Source organism: Crocodylus siamensis, chromosome 8, assembly GCF_052110815.1.
Source record: "Crocodylus siamensis isolate JL-2025a chromosome 8, ASM5211081v1, whole genome shotgun sequence".
In the NCBI taxonomy this organism is placed as follows: Eukaryota; Metazoa; Chordata; order Crocodylia; family Crocodylidae; genus Crocodylus; species Crocodylus siamensis.
In genome coordinates, this window is record NC_143402.1 from 45,897,210 (window position 1) to 45,914,972 (window position 17,763).

A 17,763-nucleotide genomic window follows, 5' to 3' on the forward strand; every position below is an offset into this window, starting at 1 on the left:
AGAATTAGTTTACATGCATTTCTGCAACACGTGGATTAAGTTTCAGTCTGGCTGGTTAAATGAATAAGCAAAGTTGATGAACGCCCACAGAGCTTCACCATAGAAAGGAACTGATTTGCAAGACACATCACAAAGGACTCTGGCAGATAGGATGACTTCTTACAATCAGAAAAGCTTATCTTTTTAAAATTTTCTCTTTCATATAAAACTGATCTGCATCTGGACATACCTATGCACAACCATAGCACCTGCCAGTTGGGATTATGACCACAAAGACACACTAATTTGCAACAATAAATGCAAAATACAATTACCTTATCAACGAAGGAAAAACCCCAGCATAATACAAAATAACCGCCAGAAGATGAAGCCATAAAAAATGTCAGACTAGAAGTCAGGTACAAAAGTGTAATTATGATATTTAATTAGCAGAACAACTTCCCTAGGGTTGTGGTGGATTTTCCAGCACCTGCAGTCATGAAATCAGTATAGGACGGCTTTCTTTAAAAGAAGCTTTAGCTTAAACAGAAGATATGATTGAGAAAGAAATCGCTAGATAAGTTTTAATGGTTTGTGTTATGCAAGAAATGAGACAAAACAACTGGTGTAAGAAGTGGTATGGCCTAGAGCAGACGTTCCCAACCACCAGCCCACAGCCCAGTACCAGGCTACAAAGAGTCAACTGCCAGGTTGTGGCACGAGCCCCCTGCTCGGACCCGCCTGTCCGTCCGGGCGAGTGGCTTCCGCCGAGGGCAGTCATGTGTGGGGTTAGAGCGGGGCAGCCCTGGGAGGGGGGCAGCTGGCTCTGTGTGCCCTGTCCCACTCCCACCGCCATGGCTGCGCTTGGTGAGGCGCTGCCTGCCCAGCAGATACTGGGGCCTGCACCAGACCAGGCAGGACCCCCCAGCCCTGCCCATGGCTGGGAGCGGGGAGATGCAGGTGGGGAAATGCCTGGGACAGAGGGCAGGGAGGGGCTCCACAGCCTGCTCCTAGGGAAGGCAGCGGAGGCCCTTCTTCCCAGGCAGCCGCAGCTGGGAGCCCCAGGTCACCACCTGTGCAGCCCCCTCCCCTGCAGGGTCCCTCAGTGCCACAACCTGCACCTGGGTACAAAATTACTATTTACAAGTTTACATATTTAAATATTTACAAATTTAAATATGTAAATTAGACTATTTCTATACCCAGTCTGCCAAAATTATTTGAGTGAGTTTGCCGGTCTGCAGTATAAAAAAGGTTGATAAGCACTGGTCTAGAGGACAGAACGCTGGAATGGGACTTGGAGCATCAGGGCTCTGTGCCTGGCTGGCCTGCTGGGTGACCTTTAGCAAGTCACTTCCCTTCTCTGTGACTCAGTTTCCCTCCGTAAAATGAGAATAATGATGCTGCTTCTTTTGTGAAATGCTCTGAGGTCTGTTGGTGAAAAAGTGCTATGTGAAAGTAAGGCATCAATATTATAACAGTCCCAACTGTCCATAAAATCCATGTACTGATGACATTAGAACATGCTTAGCACAGTAAAAGCCAATTGTCTGAAGTTTGCACCCTCCTCTGCAGTTACATGTGTACAAAACAGATGTGTTTAGCTGAAACAGATTTAATAAAGCTACTGTTCTCCACAACCCTCATAAAGTCAGGATTTTCCCATAAGTACCATCAGGAATAAAAATCTGAAGATTTTGACAGTTATGCTTAGACTTTAGAGAAGATTTTTAACAGATACAATCATAGATGTTATTCCCATTTAAGTACTTTCTACTAGTGCCCATGTTGATAACAAGACTGTCCTCTTGTGGCCATTGTGAGAACTGCTCCCATAGGCAAACTGAGAAACCGTTATATCCTCAGCTCATGCTATTCATCACTTCACATAAAAACAATAAATGATATACAGTCAGAAGGAAAATCCACCCATGTATATCTATGTGGATGCAGGCAACAACTCAGATGAGGGTCAGATGGTGCCTCGTAATGTGACACTAATTCAGCTGTGATGTAAGTCAGTCTCCTAAATTTGTGGGCCAAGTTGATGTTCATGCAAAAAGGTCCATGGGTGCCAACCAGAGTCAAACACCACTTAGAGCAGGGCTGTGTGAGCCTCCCACTCACAGCGGTACCCAGCAGTACAGGTACTCTTCCAGTGCTGGGCTCCCACGCACTGCTCTGCTGCCGCCCCTCCAGCTGGTCCTGCAGAATCCCCCGGGACTCCAGCCCTGAGCGCCCACTCACACAGCTCTGCCAGTGCAGGACTACTGTGACTAGTTAAATTCTGTATCCTTCAAACATGGCTATAACTCACATCCACCGTATCCTTCAAACTGCACTGCACCTTAGTCCTGACCTACATTGCCCATTACTGTTCCACTGCTAAGTCTCACATGCACAGAGACTAATAAGCAGGCCAAGTTGGACCACACTGCTACAAACTGGGTGCATCTACATGTGCACATTTACTGCACAGTAACCTAAATTACTGCGCAGTAACCAAAAACTACTGAGCAGTACAGGTACTCATCTACATATGCATGCCTGTACTGTGCAGTAAATATGGTGACTTATGCCAACTTGGGCATGTATTTGATACCTGCATCATGCAGGTATCAAATTTATACCTGATTAGTTACTGCGCAGTAGTGCATGTATAGATCTGTCTCCCCACACCCTTTCCCTTCCCCCTCCCTCCTCCCCTTCTACCACACACCAGACTTATCAGCTACACGCAGTTCTTCAAGCTGCTGGGCTGTACCCCTTGCTGCCTATGTGCTGTGCTGCAGCTGCACACATGCACGGGCCATTTATCAGTCAAATTATCAGCTATATCAGGTCAATTTCTGGCACAGACAATTTTCTTTATATCGGTGCTGATTCAATACTGGACTGATGTATTGGTGCCCCTCTACTTTCCACCCACCGCTCATATTTGGTCAGCAGGAGAGTCAAGGCAGCTGAGCTGTTAATGGTGATGTATATTGTTCAGCCCAACACTTGCTCTCATACCCTATGCTCTGCCCACTTCTTCTTTCTCCCAGGGCTGATTTCATGCCTTTATATTTTAAATAGATCCTGTTCTATTCGGAACAATAAGCTGCTTCTTTCCCATGCATCACCCTCCTCCTTTGTGACTCTGCTTAGAACCCATCTCTACTTCTCGGTCTTAGAACATAAGTTTCCCCCACACTCTAGGGCCGTCTCAGCTGAAACTCACTCAAAGCCCTGATCTGTGTGTTTTAATATGCCTAACTTAAACGATAATCTCCCCAGGGAGTGGGCTCTCCTACCTCACCTTGCAGTGATGATGAGTATATAGGCAGTGCTATAAAGCAGTTTTTAGCAAAGATTTCTTCCCTCAGGGTCTGTTCATGCATCCATGCTCATCCACTGGGATTGATCTGAGACCAACTCCTGATAAGCTCTGACTTTCAATAACAGGGGCTGGATTTAACCCAGTGACCATGGGCTGGAACACCCTATATCTGAATCCCACCCAGCCCAGAGTGGGAGACCAGTTAATATGCTAGGTTTTTCTCTGAGGGTATACCAATGGTGGATTTGGACTGAACTGTAGATAACACACCAGTTATTGCTACTTCCAGCTCTGTCTGTGGAGTCCACAGTAGGAATGCAAAAAAACTGCTCCTTAGCAGTTGATTCAAACTTCAATTTTCTTACACTCTGGACCTCACTAATTACCCTTTGTATTGCACAAGTGCAATACAATGCTTTGAAGCATTTATGGTGCACAGTTCCACTGTGTTGGTTGCTGTACAAACACAGAACAACCAGACAAGACCCTGCCCAAGGAAGCTGGGGAAAGGCCACCCAAAGTAAGTGTGTAGCCACTCTGTGGATTTTTACCTGTGATGCTTAATAAAAAGCAGGGTCACTTCTTTAACAGCTGAATTGTCTCAAGATCTGAGAAGCAATTTTTAAAGGTTTTGTTTACTTATACTGATCATTTCCATTTGATTCTTTTTTTTCCAACAGGGCCCTTCTCAGCTACTTAAGACAATGGCCAAGGTAGGGTTTCAATGGAGTGAAACTAACTCAGTTGTGGGAAAATAAAACAATCTCCCTTCCCCAGCCCCAGCCCCAGCCCTCTACTGTTGTCCATGGAAGTATGGCCTGGGATTTAAGACAGAGATTTTTTACCTTCTCATGAATCATCACAAGCAATAAGAGCTTTGCAGACTATATTAAGTCCTCAGGCTCAGAGGTATTTAGGCAAGTCACTCTTACTGCATGCGCCTCTGCATCTCTATGGCTTGGGACATTATGGAGAGTGGCTCCCAGAGGGAAGCACAGGATTAGAACTCAGGAGCTGCTCTAGGTTGGGGGGGGGCACAAAACACTGATGATCAGACTCTCCAAACGCAGAACTGGTGTGTAATGTGTCAGGAAAGAGCCTTGTTACAAACTCAGTCCAAACACAGTGAGCTCAATACCACTTAGAGCAAATTTGCTCAGATGCGTTTTTTCTTAATGAGGTGAGCTGGGCCAGGTTCTTCACTACGGCTTATCCTTTCCCCTGGCCTGATCTATTCTAAGAGATGAACAAGGGAAGGGCAGAGCAACACACCTGTTCTCAGTGAGCCAAATTCAGATCTGGCTTGAATAGACGCTAGTTCCACTGTGATCTTTGTCTGCCTGTGTGGTTGACTTCCCCGGCTAACTGGAGACACAATCATGAACATATGCTTGAGAACACAGGCATGTTCAATCAGAGGTGTGACTATGCTGTTGATAAATCCTCCCCCCACTCCCTTCCTTCCCTTTCACTCCACCTCTTCCCCTCTCCCTCAACCTAGCTTAAATCTACCTAGTACAAGAAGCAATGCAGGGCTAACGGCTGTCTTTAGTTCTGCTGTGGAATGAATATGGGTGGGACTGAATGTACAGGCTAGTTATGTGTTAGCCATGTTAAAGGATTGGGCTACAGTATTTTGGTCTAGAGTTTAGGATTTGAGAAACTGTGCAGCTGAGAAATTCATATCTGGGCTCAGATTCAAAATCCTACAAACCTGAGGTTGTTCCCATTAATATTCTGCCTCAAGCCCCTCATCCAGTGAAAGGCAGAGCAAGGGAAGATTAAAGCAACCACTACAGCCCTTGTATGAGTTCAGTAATATGATACACTGGAGGGAGCTGAGAGATTCTTGATGCATACTGCTTATTGCAGGGAGTGGCTGATGATACTGTGAGCTTGGGGTCATAAAAGCCTGTGCATCTCTGATTTATTTAGTCTGCAAGATGTATCTCTACCATGCCTTTTGATGACATTGAAGCATTTTCTGCAGACTCCTGACATTAGCCACTGAGTCCCTCCTAACACTATCCAGGGTTGTTCCCCTATTGATTTGCAAAGGGATCAAAATCAGCCATTTCTCTAAATTCTCTCACACATCACAGCTTTCAATGGAATGGACCCTGCACATGAGCTGATGCTGGTTCTCGATATGCAAAAAAACCCAAAAAACAAAAAAAACCATAGGTTTGCCCTGTCTATCAGATATTGCAAAAAAATCTAAGTAAAATCGTAAAAAAAAAAAAAAAAAAGTAAAATCATGGCTAATTTGTCTTACATAAAAATCAGTAAGGAAGGAGATAAGCAGAGAGAGGATTTCAACTAGTATTTCACTTTCTCTTGTCCGCAGCCAAGTCTGTGTTGTAACTGGAAACTTCAATGAGGTTTTCATCAGGATCTCGGAAGTAGATGGATGTGATTGGTCCAATGGCACCAGTTCTAGACACAGGGCCTTCTTCAATAGTCACACCACAGGCCTGCGTGGAGAGAGGATTGTTAATGTTCATAGTGATTTGACAAGGCTCCTGGCTGCAGATCCTTCCGAGCCCTGACACTTGGGCCCTCTTGCTCCTGAACCTGTTATACGCTATGTACAGCACATGGTGGGTATTTGTCACATAAAGGGCACCAAAGCAAGCCATTCCATTTCATGGGTACTCATGTTTAGCTTCATGGATATGGGTATCCTCTGTCCTATACCTGTTTTATGCTGGTTGGGCCCCACTAACCTTAAAAGAGTCGCTCCTCATTCTTACACATAAAGGATGCAGTATGAAGCACCAGGTCTCCAGAGATGAAAGGGTTGTTCACTAGCTCCATTCCCCTGCTAAGCCCCTTTCTTGATCTGTTCATCCCTAACCCACTACAGCATCCCCTAAGACAGAATGCCATGTGGGGGATACACCACCTGCCCCACCTTCAGGTGCTCCACCAGCTGGTCTGGAGGGGTCTCCGAGATCAGGCAGACATCTGTGGAACCAGGAACTGGGCTACGGGCCTTGGGCTCAAACTCCTTCCCAGCCTCGTGGAGGTTAAACTTTTGGTTGCCAAATTTTAGTGCTTTCCTGTCTTCCTGTTACCAATGGAAAGAAAGAATCAGTACAGTATGTTACATTTGCCTCCGCTTCTTCTGAGTGCCAGGATGGATAGAAAAACCCTGCTCATGGCTCCAGGGACACAGCAGGATCTTCCTTGCTCGGGATCAGATGAAGTGCCCTGTGTATTTTCTGTGATGGATGCTGCCCCTTGTGTCCTACACATGGAACAGTCCTTTCCTTCCTTCCATGTCCAGCATATCAAAACCTGTTAGGGTTGATGGTATCACAAGAATTGCAGATTGCAACCCATCTGGTAGAACCGGCAATGAGCATGCTTCTTCCATAGATCCTATTGATTAGTTATTCTGGAGGTGCCAATGTGCCCTGCCTTCTGCCTGATTTGAGACTAACATGACTAACAACCTCCCTAGACTGAAAGAGACTCAGTTACTCAGGGTCACACACAGTCAGTGGCAGGATCTCCCAGGCTCCAGGGAATCTATTCCCACTTTTCCCAGTGGGCTGTTCTTCCATCCATAATACAATGCAGAACACCAGAGTGGACTTTTTCATCACAATCCATTCAGAAATTTGGGAAGGGGGGGATAGATAATTGTGTCACCTGGACTACTTTTGCACAACCAAAACTACTAAATGCAAAGTAACTCAAATTTGTAGATGCACAAAGGGCTTGTGTGCACAGTTATGGTTCTACCTGTGACATTTGTTGCTCATATAAACTGCATGCCTTCATTTGGATGCAAAGTGTTTGGTGACCTCTCTGCACTGAAAGGAGAATGCCACATGCAGTGTAGATGGCTTTCTTCTGGTCAGTTTGGGTTGTGGGTGATGTGGGATTCATTTGTTCTGAGTCTGTTTCCTTCCTTTATAGATTTCATAGACCTTAGGGCTGGAAGGGACCTCGGAAGATCATCGAGTCCAGCCCCCTGCCCAGAGGGCAGGAAGTCAGCTGGGGTCATAGGATCCCAGCAAGATAAGCATCCAATTTACTCTTGAAGGTGTTCAATGTAGGTGCTTGAACCACCTCCGCTGGCAGACTGTTCCAGACCTTGGGGGCTCGGACAGTAAAGAAATTCTTCCTTATGTCCAGCCTGAAGCGGTCTTGCAGGAGTTTGTGACCGTTCGACCTCGTCATCCCCTGGGACACTCTGGTGAACAAAAGTTCCCCCAGATCCTGGTGGTCACCCCTGATAAACTGATAGGTGCCCATCAGATCACCCCTGAGCCTGCGCTTTTCCAGGCTAAAGAGTCCCATGGCTCTCAGCCTGTCATTGTAAGATCTGTTTTCCTGACCTCTGATCTGCTATGTGCTGTAAAGAGACATCACTTCTCATAGTGACTTCCTAAATCTTCTATCTACTGGCACTCAGTTCTGCTATTGTAATTTTTATTAAGTTGGGATCTTACACCTACATGACTCATAGGGTCAGTGTAAGTTACCCATTGCCCAAACGTACCTGATTCATAGAAGGTGTGGGCCGGCAACAGCCCCAGCTATATGGGCTAGGAGAGAACCCAGGAAGATGTGGGGCTAAGGTTTCTAGGCATTGTTATAGCTTGACAAATGTGAGAGAAGATTTTCAAAAGCACAAATGATTGTTGAGAGTCTAATGCCCATTGAAAACTAATGGGAGTCATTTACCCAACTTCTACTCATAGTTTTTGAAGCCCTCATGCCCTTTCAACTAACCAACCTACAAGCAGCCATGGGAAGTTGGGTTAGCCAACAAAAAAATTCTGTTTGTGGTCAACACTTGAAACTTTGCTGAAATAACTAAATTCCAAACATTTTAATCAAATCCGAGTCTGGGAGTCCTGAGCTTCAGCCCTGTGTTGGACGGGACAGGAGGACTGACTCTTAAAGGCAGTTTCTTCCTGATCCCCAATATCTAGGTTTAGTGCTAGCCCCCTGAAACAGAAGGGTTTATGCCCCATTGATCCATAAGCTCTTTACCTCTAGAGCACCCTGACATATTTTAATTTTTAAATGTCTGCAGGCACATGGAGGATAAACAAATGGGGAGAGAAATTCACAGAAATGCTGTCAAGTTTATCCTTCTGCAGGGTTTCTTTTTCCTTCTTTTTGTTCAGCAGGTGCTGACCATTGTTGGAGACCACACACTGAGCTAAGTGGACCCAGCGCTCTGGCACTTCCTACAGTCCTCATCATTATATAAGATGGGGAGAATTGAGATGCAGGAGATGCCTTGCCAAGGGCTACTCAACACATCAGTGACAACACCAGGGCTGAAGCTCAGGACTCTCAGACTCACTGGCTGCTTATGTTACCTTGAAGGTGACTACTTCCATGCCCAGGACTTTGGAATAAAAGGCTACGGTGTCCTCAATGCTCTTCACAGTCAGCACTAGGTGGTCCAGTCTCTGGATAAGACATGGGGGTGGACTCTTATCCTTGTCCAGCCAGGACATCACTGGAGAGTCAGCAGCCAGAGACTAAAATAAAAGGAAACGTGAATAGTCAGGACAAGCTGGGCTATCTCCTGATGGGGCTGGCCAGTGAGATGCAGGGTGAATTAAATGGAAGCGGAAAGCAAGCTTTGGTTTTATTTGGGCCTATGGGTGAATTGAATAGAAAAAATGAGGTCTCTTCATGAAACCCATCTCAGCCCTTAGGGCCCAATCCAAAGCATGCTGAAATCCACAGGACTTTCACTGATGTCAGTAACCGCTGGGTCAGGCCCTAGAGGAAGCAGCTAATGAATAACAGCTAAATGGAAGGGCAGACAGGACAGGTGACATTTATGCTTTCTCTTTTAATGGCAATAATGAAAATATACACGCGTGCTGAAGAAAGGAATATACATGGCTATCTCCATCTCCTCCCACTTCCGCTCCTTCTGCTCTTAGTGTGAGTGGACACTTGCACATGTCACGAGTGAAGACCAATGAGGACCTGCCCAGGCCCTGGGCCTTGACTTGCCAATTTTTTGAGGAAGGAACCACATCTGGCTTTATACATACACACAGCCTCTAACATCACAGGATCCTGATCCTAAGCAGAGCCATGAGGGCTCCTGCAAATTTATAAGTCTCTGGCAGCGTTACTGCCACAGGGCTGGTCGTGACTAGAACCGTAGCTTGTAGCTCTCTGAGGAACGGGGGATGTTTAGGATTCCCAGTCCTAACCATTTACTAATAAAAGTCAATCTTCTTTGAAGAGGCCAGAATACCTGTTGGTATAAAATGGTAACCTCATCCTGGTTCAGTCTTCAAACACTATTGTAAAATAAGGACTGAGGGCCTGATTCAAAGCCTATGGAAACCAATGGATTGCCCCCAAATTCTGTACTGATGTAACTATGCGAAGCCTCTAGCGTTCTACTCCAGTATACCATCAGGGAATCCAAGGGGATTAATAGTGACAATACACTGCAAGAGGATGCTTAAAGGCCGACTGTTATCACTGAGGTTTTTAGTTTAACTTCCATGGCTCTGTGGGCACATCTACATGAGATGCTTGACTGCGCAGTAGCATAGTTTACTGCACAGTAAGCACGTGTCTACATGCAGTAAAACTGCACAATAAAAAACACTTCATCTCAACTAAAGTCCCCTAGGCTCCTAGGCTGGGAACCTCCCCTGCCCCAAGGCAGGGCTACTTCTATGGCAGCCCCTGCCTCAGGCCTTTAAAAGCCTGTGTTTAAAGAGTGCTCCAAAGAAGAAAATCTTTTCCCCAAACCATGGATTTTCTTATTTGCTCAGCCCCATGGAAACCTGCTCCCACACACTTGCCTTGCACTTGTCTAGCTGAGCTGGCCAGGTAGGGCTGAACCACCCTCTGTATGGATACGGTGGGCTCTCTATACTAAGTGCCTCTCCCAGGGGGAGGGGGAGGACACTGCTCGTTCCCAGGGAGCTGTCAGTTCACACATTCCCTATTAAATCCACATGCAGAAGGAGTCCAGTGCTTCAATGTGACAGCTCCTAAAGCCCAGTCCCCCCAGCACTGGGCTCCCCATTGCACTTAGGTAAACACACAGTCACAACAGATTTGTGTTTACTTGACTCCGTTACAGTGACACCTTCTGTTTTTCCTCCAGGGAATGGGAACTCCATTGAGTCATCCTGCAGAGGAGGAATAGATTTGGCCTAATCCCCTCTCTTGCTATTTGGCACCGGGGAAACTTAGTTTCTTTTTCTGACTAATATGACATTTAGATAATCAGGATTTGTCTAGAAAACCCAGAGACTCTATGGACCACTGAAAGACCTGGAAGTCTGGCCCATCAAGATGCTTACAAGCAAAACCTCCGCAGTGAAAAGGGGGAATTATTTTAATTCATTGTTTCATAGTTGATAGGGTTGGAAGGAACCTAAACACAACATCAAGTCTGCCCCCCTGCCATGGGCAGGAATGGATGCTGAGGTCATATGACCTCAGTCAGGTATCTATCCAGCCTCCTCTTTAACACCCCAAGATAGGAGCTGGCACCGCTTCCTTGGAAGTTGGTTCCAGGTCCTAGCTGCCCTAAACATAAAGTAATGCCACCTGATGTCTAGCCTGAACCTGCTCTCTCTCAACTTGTGGCCGTTATGCCTAGTCGCCCTGTTCCCCCAGGCACCACACAGGGTATCTCCTATTCCCCCCTGGTGAATTTGTAGATGGCCACCAGATCCCCCTCAGCCTTCTCTTGTGGAGGTTGAACAGGTTCAGGTCCTGTAGCCTCCCCTCGTAGGGCCTGCCCTGCTGCTCCCTGATCATGCGAGTGGCCCTCCTCTGGACCCTCTCAATGCTGTCCAGATCCCTCCTGAAGTGCGGCGCCCAGAACTGGATGTAGTACTCCCACTGCAGCCTGACCAGTGCCGCATAGAGGGCGGGGATCACCTCCTTCGCCCTGCTTGAGATGCATCTGTGGATGCATGCCAAGGTGCGGTTGGCCTTACTGACAGCTTCCTCACATTGGCAGAAGTTCAAAGTGCTGGATTCCTGTTTACAGTTTTTTTACACTCCAATACCCCATGGATAGCTGGGAAACATTTTCTTTGGGAAAAAGCCTCAACTTCTGGAACAAACTACTTCCCTGAGACACTCAACAAGTTATCCAGCAACATCACTGCATGCCACACTTGCCCATCCTGAGAGTTCTAATAAAAAGGCAGGGGTTTTTAAAAAGACTTCCAGCCTTTTCCATCGTGAAGTGATACAAAAAGGAAGAAAAAAGCTTCAATCCAACCCCTTTCTTGAATGGGGTTTCTCCTTTAAATCAAGGTTCTGTGCCTTAATAGTGGGTGATGCAATTGCTGTAGGAGTATTATTGATTATGGCTACAGTGTGATCAAATTTATATGAGACTCACTAAACTCCTGGGCTAGAGGTACAGAAGCATTTGTCAGGGTTAAACTGCACAATGGTTTTACACTCCAGGGGCCCATCCACTCCAGCACTATCAGCAGCACACCTCTGGCAGTGACAAAGTTGAAGGAAAACTGAAATTCCAAAGTCCAGCTCAGCAAGCAGTGAGCTCAGTGTAAAACCTTTGAGCAGAGACACTGACACGCGTCCCTTACTTATCATGGTTTGGAATTGGAACGGGATACCCCCAGGACTTCAGAGTCAGAAACACAAAGAAAATTTCACATAACATATGCAGGATGCCATTAGCCAGATATGACACACAATTACGTCTGCACCAGCTACAGCAAAAAAATATACACCACTAAGAATTACCCAGGTTTTCTTAGGCTGGTGTTTGAAAATACCAGCAAATATCAGCGCTCAACAAAATGCATCTTAATCTGCAGACTGCCTCATCTCTCTTGCAAAGTGCCATACATTCCTGGACTAAATAGAAAACACACACATTATCGTATTGCTTTTGTTTTGACATTTGTAAGAGCTGATTTCTAGGTACACAATCACTCAGGAAGTTTCACTGTTTGCCATGTAGAAACAAAGCCTTCGTTTTGTTACCTGGCATGCAGTTTCACCCTCTAGCGTAGTATCAACATTTCCAATATTTTCAGAACTGGCCTCTAGCTCTAGGGTTAATATTTAAGTGTTGTATTATTTCTATAAATGAGCAGAAGTGAAATTTGTGAAGAAAGTCTGAGTACCTGCAGGAAGCAAAGACAGACAGGCTGGAAACAGCAGCCTAAAAGAAGAAGCTGCCTCCTGCAACTAACTACTTCCTGTGACCCAGAGCTGAGCTGTGCTGGGAGCAGAGTTTGTTGGGAGGGGGCAGGGCGCAGATGATGGTAAGAAGTCAAAGCCTTGAAACTGCAAGCTGCTTTGTACAGACAGATTCTTGAGCTCTGTGGAGCCCTTGAACTCATTCAACATAGAGCTACTTTTAGGATCAAGGCCTTGCCTATCAGCTAAAGAACCAAGGATCCTTGTTCAGTAAAGCATATACAGAAGTTGTTGCCTCTTATTAACCCTTTTTTTGGAGTAGGTGATGCAGGACACCTCTGCTAACCGAATGGGGACTAACAACCTGGATCAAAGACAACAAGAAGTCCTTTTTTAAATGCATAGGGAGTAAAAAGAAGGCACCGGGTAACATGGGGCCCCTACAGGACACATTTGGCAATCTGGTAGTTGCACCAGGTGATAAAGCTGACCTCTTTAACAAATTCTTTGCCTCCATATTTCTGAGCAGGGACCGGGACATCTTCCCCACCGGAATCCCGGATGAACTCAGGAGAGGCGCAGCCAGGCCAGGGTCAGAGAGGACCTGGTCAGGGAACTTCTGGTGCAACTGGGCGTCTTCAAATCGGCAGGTCCAGATTATCTCCGCCCCAGGGTGCTGAGGGAAATGGCAGAGGACCATTGCCCTCAGCACCCTGGCACAGCTCTACAAGCACTTGTGGTGCTCTGGAGAGGTGCCAGAGGATTGGAAAAGGGCCAATGTCGTCCCCATTTTCAAAAAAGGGAGGAAGGAGGACCCAGGAAACTATAGGTCTGTTAGTCTTATCTCGGTCCTGGGGAAGCTCTTTGAGAAAATTATCCAGGAGCACATCTGTGAGGGACCAGCAGGGGATATTATGCTTAGGGGCAACCAACATGGGTTCATCAGGACTAGGTCCTGTCAGACCAATCTGGTGGCCTTCTACGACCAGGTCACAAAAATAGTTGGATGTAGGTGTTTCTCTATCTTCAAAAAGGGAAAAAAGGAGGACCCGGGAAATTACAGGCCAGTTAGTCTTACCTCAATCCCGGGTAAGCTCTTTGAAAAAATTATCCTGGCACACATCCAGGAGGGCCTTGCGGGGAAATGCATGCTCAGGGGCAACCAACATGGGTTCATCAGTGGCAGGTCTTGTCAGACCAACCTGGTGGCCTTTTACGATCAGGTCACCAAATCATTAGACGCAGGGGTTGCTGTGGATGTAGTCTTTCTGGACTTCCGGAAGGCTTTCGACACTGTCTCTCACCCTGTCCTCATCAAAAAGCTGGGAGACTGTGGTGTCAATGCCCACACAGTCAAATGGGTCGCTAACTGGTTGGAGGGCCGCACCCAGAGGGTGGTAGTGGATGGGTTCTTCTCGACCTGGAAGGACGTGGGCAGTGGGGTTCCGCAGGGCTCGGTCCTCGGGCCCGCACTGTTCAACATCTTCATCAGTGACTTGGATGAGGGGGTAGAAAGCACCCTGTTCAAGTTTGCTGATGACACTAAGATGTGGGGGGATGTGGGTGCACTAGAAGGGTGCAATAGGCTACAAGCTGACCTTGACAGGTTGCAACGGTGGGCGGATGAGAATAGGATGGGGTTTAACACTGATAAGTGCAAGGTGTTGCACATGGGGAGGAAGAACCGGCACCACACTTACAGGTTGGGGAACTCCCCTCTTGCCAGCACGGAGACGGAAAAGGATCTTGGAGTCGTCATTGACTCCACGATGAACATGGGCTGGCAGTGTGGGGAGGCAGTCAAGAAGGCCAACCGTACCCTGTCATGCATCCACAGATGCATCTCGAGCAGGTCCAGGGAGGTGATCTTCCCCCTCTATGCGGCATTGGTCAGGCCGCAGCTGGAGTACTGTGTCCAGTTCTGGGCGCCACACTTCAAGAGGGACGTGGACGATATGGAAAGAGTCCAGAGGAGGGCCACTCGTATGATCAGGGGTCAGCAGGGCAGGCCTTATGAGGAGAGGCTACGGGACCTGAACCTGTTTAGCCTCCACAAGAGAAGGCTAAGGGGGGACCTTGTGGCCTGCTACAAACTGGTCAGGGGGGATCAGCAGGTATTGGGGGAGTCCCTGTTCCCCCGTGTGCTGCCAGGAGTGACCAGGAATAACGGTCACAAGCTGGCGGAGGGTAGGTTTAGATTAGATATTAGGAGGCGCTACTTCACAGTCAGGGCGGCTAGGGCCTGGAACCGGCTTCCAGGGGAAGTGGTGCAGGCTCCTAGCCTGGGGATTTTTAAAAGGAAGTTAGATGAGCACCTTGCCGGGGTCATCTGACCCCGGTGCTCTTTCCTGCCAAGGCAGGGGGTCGGACTAGATGATCTACCTAGGTCCCTTCCGACTCTAGCTACTATGAAACTATGAAACTATGAAACATCTTCATCAGTGACTTGGATGAGGGTGTGAAAGGCACCTTGTTCAAGGTCATGGATGACACTAAGATGTGGGGAGATGTGAGCACATTAGAAGGGAAGGACAGGCTACAGCTAGACCTGGAGAGGTTACAGAGGTGGGCGGATGAGAATAGGATGGGTTTCAATATTGACAAGCACAAGGTGCTGCACCTGGGGAGGAAGAACCAGCAGGCTGGGGAACTCCCTTCTTGTCAGTGCAGAGGCAGAAAAGGATCTTGGAGTCATCACTGATGCCACAATGAACATGAGCCAGCAGTGTGGGGACGCAGTCAAGAAGGCCAACCGCACCTTGTCGTGCATCCACAGATGCATCACGAGCAGGTCCAAAGAGGTGATCCTCCCCCTCTATGCGGCACTGGTCAGGCTGCAGTGGGAGTACTGCGTCCAGTTCTGGGAGCTGCACTTCAGGAGGGATGTGGACAGCATGAAGCGGGTCCAGAGGAGGCCACTCGCATGATCAGGGGGCAGCAGGGCAGGCGCTACGAGGAAAGGCTACAGGACCTGAACCTGTTCAGTCTCCAGAAGAGAAGGCTGAGAAGGGATCTGGTGGCTGTCTATAAACTTACCAAGAGGGACCAGCGGGGAATGGGAGAGGCCCTGTTCCCCTGAGCACTACCAGGAGTAACTAGGAACAACAGCCATAAGTTGACTGAGAGTAGATTCCGGCTAAATATCAGAAGACACTACTTCACAGTTAGGGTGGCCAGGATCTGGAACCAACTTCCAAGGGAAGTGGTGCTCACTTCTACCCTGGGGGTCTTCAAAAGGAGGCTGGATAGTCACCTCTCTGGGTTCGTTTGACCCCAGCATCCTTTCCTGCTTAGGCAGGGGGTCGGACTTGATTATCTGCTCAGGTCTCTTCCAAACCTACCAACTATGAAACAAGTCTTGAAACCTACAGCTACATCTCACTCCTCAGTGAGAAAGTGTGTGGCAACTTGGGGTGGTAACAACCTATAGGTACAGTACAGCAGTGGGTGTCAACCCTCTTGCATAACTAGGACAGGGTGAGGGGCCACCTGGCCCGGGCCCAAGTATGAGGGGTGCCAGGGTCCACCCTTCTAGGAATCTTTGCCACATCAGGAGAATCCCTACACTGCTTTACCCAGCCCCAGGAGCTGGGCAGTGCAGTACCACACTAAGCAGTGTATCTGAAGATGGTGGGGGAATGAAATTGTGCTTCTGTCTCCCTCTCCCCCCAGATTTTGCAATGCTGTGGTAAATCCTGTGCTGCCTCTTCCCAGGCACAGGAGTTGGGCAGTGCCATGTCACACCAGTGTATCTGGGGAGCTGGGGGAGGCAGGGTTGAGTGGGGTAAGCAAAATGGTGTTCTCCATTCCACCCATCTACTGTGGTGAACGTACCCTTGCCATCATCCCTCTGACCTGGGTGCTGAATGAAATCCCTGATCCACTGTGCCAATCTTTTGGCAGGCATGTCACAAGTTTGCCCTGCACACTCCTTGAGTGCCACTCTAGCACCCTGCCCCCGACCATCCACTCCTCTGCTTTTTGCTCCCTGCCCTGTACTCAATCTGCTGCTCTGTTTTCTGTTCCCTGCCCTATCTGATGCTGTACTGTCTGTCTGCTCCCTGATCTGCCAGGTGGCACACAGGCTGCCCATGCTACTTGTGCCATTCATGCTACAGGTTGGCCACCCCTCTCGTAGGGCATCACTGAGACAGGAGACAGGAAGGAATTTCCCTCAGTGTTGAGAACCTCACTGCATGCGGAAACTGGGCTGAATGTGTTTGAGGAATATTAAATGCACTAAAAATTGAGTTTTTGGGGAACTGATACTTTTCCTGCGATCGATTTGAATTCAGTGAATAAAAGAAAAGGTGGGGGAGGGATTATTAAAAATTTGTCAAAATATTTCATATCAAAGCACTTTTAAATGCATCCTCTTTTTCCCCCTCAAACTATTACTTTGGATTTACAAATGGAGTAAAATAAAATACAAAGCAAAACGGAACAAACCCAACTAAACAAGAAAGCATTTGAGAAGGCAAAATACCTAGAAAATGATGCAAGTCATGTCAGGCTGAGAAAAATGTCTAGGTTGATTCAAGGCACTGTTTGTTTGGTTTTTTTACTTTTTGGTCTTGACAAAAAACTTGAAACAATTTTTTGTTTTATTTTATTTTGATTTGACTCAAACAACTTTTGTCATGACTTTTTGGTTCAGGCCCAAACTGAAAAGTACCTACTGCCAGGCACTGGCAATGTTAAAGATGACCTTGGTCAAGCCAGTGCTCTGTTCTGGGACAGCAAAGCTATGCTTTCAGTTCCTTAAAGATCACCATTGGCTAGGGACAGAAGTGACACAAACCAATTCAAATCTGTAACAACAGAAATTCAGTGCACATAAACTGCTTTCAAAATGGCTGAAACCAATTTAACATAAGCCTGGATGGAAGTAGTATCAAACTTAACTGATTTAAGTTAAGTCTGTTTATTGAACTTCTGGCCCAGATTTAAGTTAACTCTCAGTCCCCCAGCACCCCAGCACGTGTTGCACCTCTCTCGCAAATCCCCACCCCCCACAGGTGGGTGGACTAGCCTTGGCCCAAGTTGTCTGCTCCAGCCAAGCAAGGAGGCATGCTCTAGTACTCCCTGGCTTCTGGCCTAAGCCCATAAAGGTGGCTGCATTTCCAGAATCAAAAGTCACTAAGGCTAATAGGTTTTCCCTCTGCTCCCATGATGGTATCCTGTTGGATTCTTGGGCTAAATACAATCAGTCAAAAAGCCCAAGATTGAATTAATTCAGTCTTCTCAGGTTGTTCAGTCTACACAGTTTAGACTAAGTAAACAGACATTCATTTTTGGTTCCAGAAATGCAGCCA

The 17,763-nt window shown here is 47.2% G+C and overlaps 1 protein-coding gene across 1 annotated transcript; it reads right to left on the reverse strand.

Moving 5' to 3' along the window:
- Positions 1-407: 407 nt before the first annotated feature.
- GLOD5 (glyoxalase domain containing 5) lies at positions 408-12,480 on the reverse strand. The gene is made up of 4 exons (XM_090061174.1): positions 12,433-12,480; positions 8,647-8,811; positions 6,216-6,371; positions 408-5,775 (listed from the first exon to the last, which is right to left on the reverse strand). The coding sequence occupies exons 2-4, from the start codon at positions 8,785-8,787 to the stop codon at positions 5,629-5,631; spliced, it is 444 nt and encodes a 147-aa protein (XP_089917300.1). The 5' UTR covers positions 8,788-8,811; positions 12,433-12,480; the 3' UTR covers positions 408-5,628.
- Positions 12,481-17,763: the final 5,283 nt, after the last annotated feature.

Bases quoted from the DNA above. Each gene is read 5' to 3' on its own strand.
- GLOD5 (XM_090061174.1), bottom strand. From the start codon at position 8,787: ATGTCCTGGCTGGACAAGGATAAGAGTCCACCCCCATGTCTTATCCAG. The intron at 6,372-8,646 runs GTAACATAAGCA...CATTGGTAACAG, and splicing joins TGGAAGTAGTCACCTTCAAG to GAAGACAGGAAAGCACTAAA. The intron at 5,776-6,215 runs GTGGGGCAGGTG...CTCTCCACGCAG, and splicing joins AGCTGGTGGAGCACCTGAAG to GCCTGTGGTGTGACTATTGA.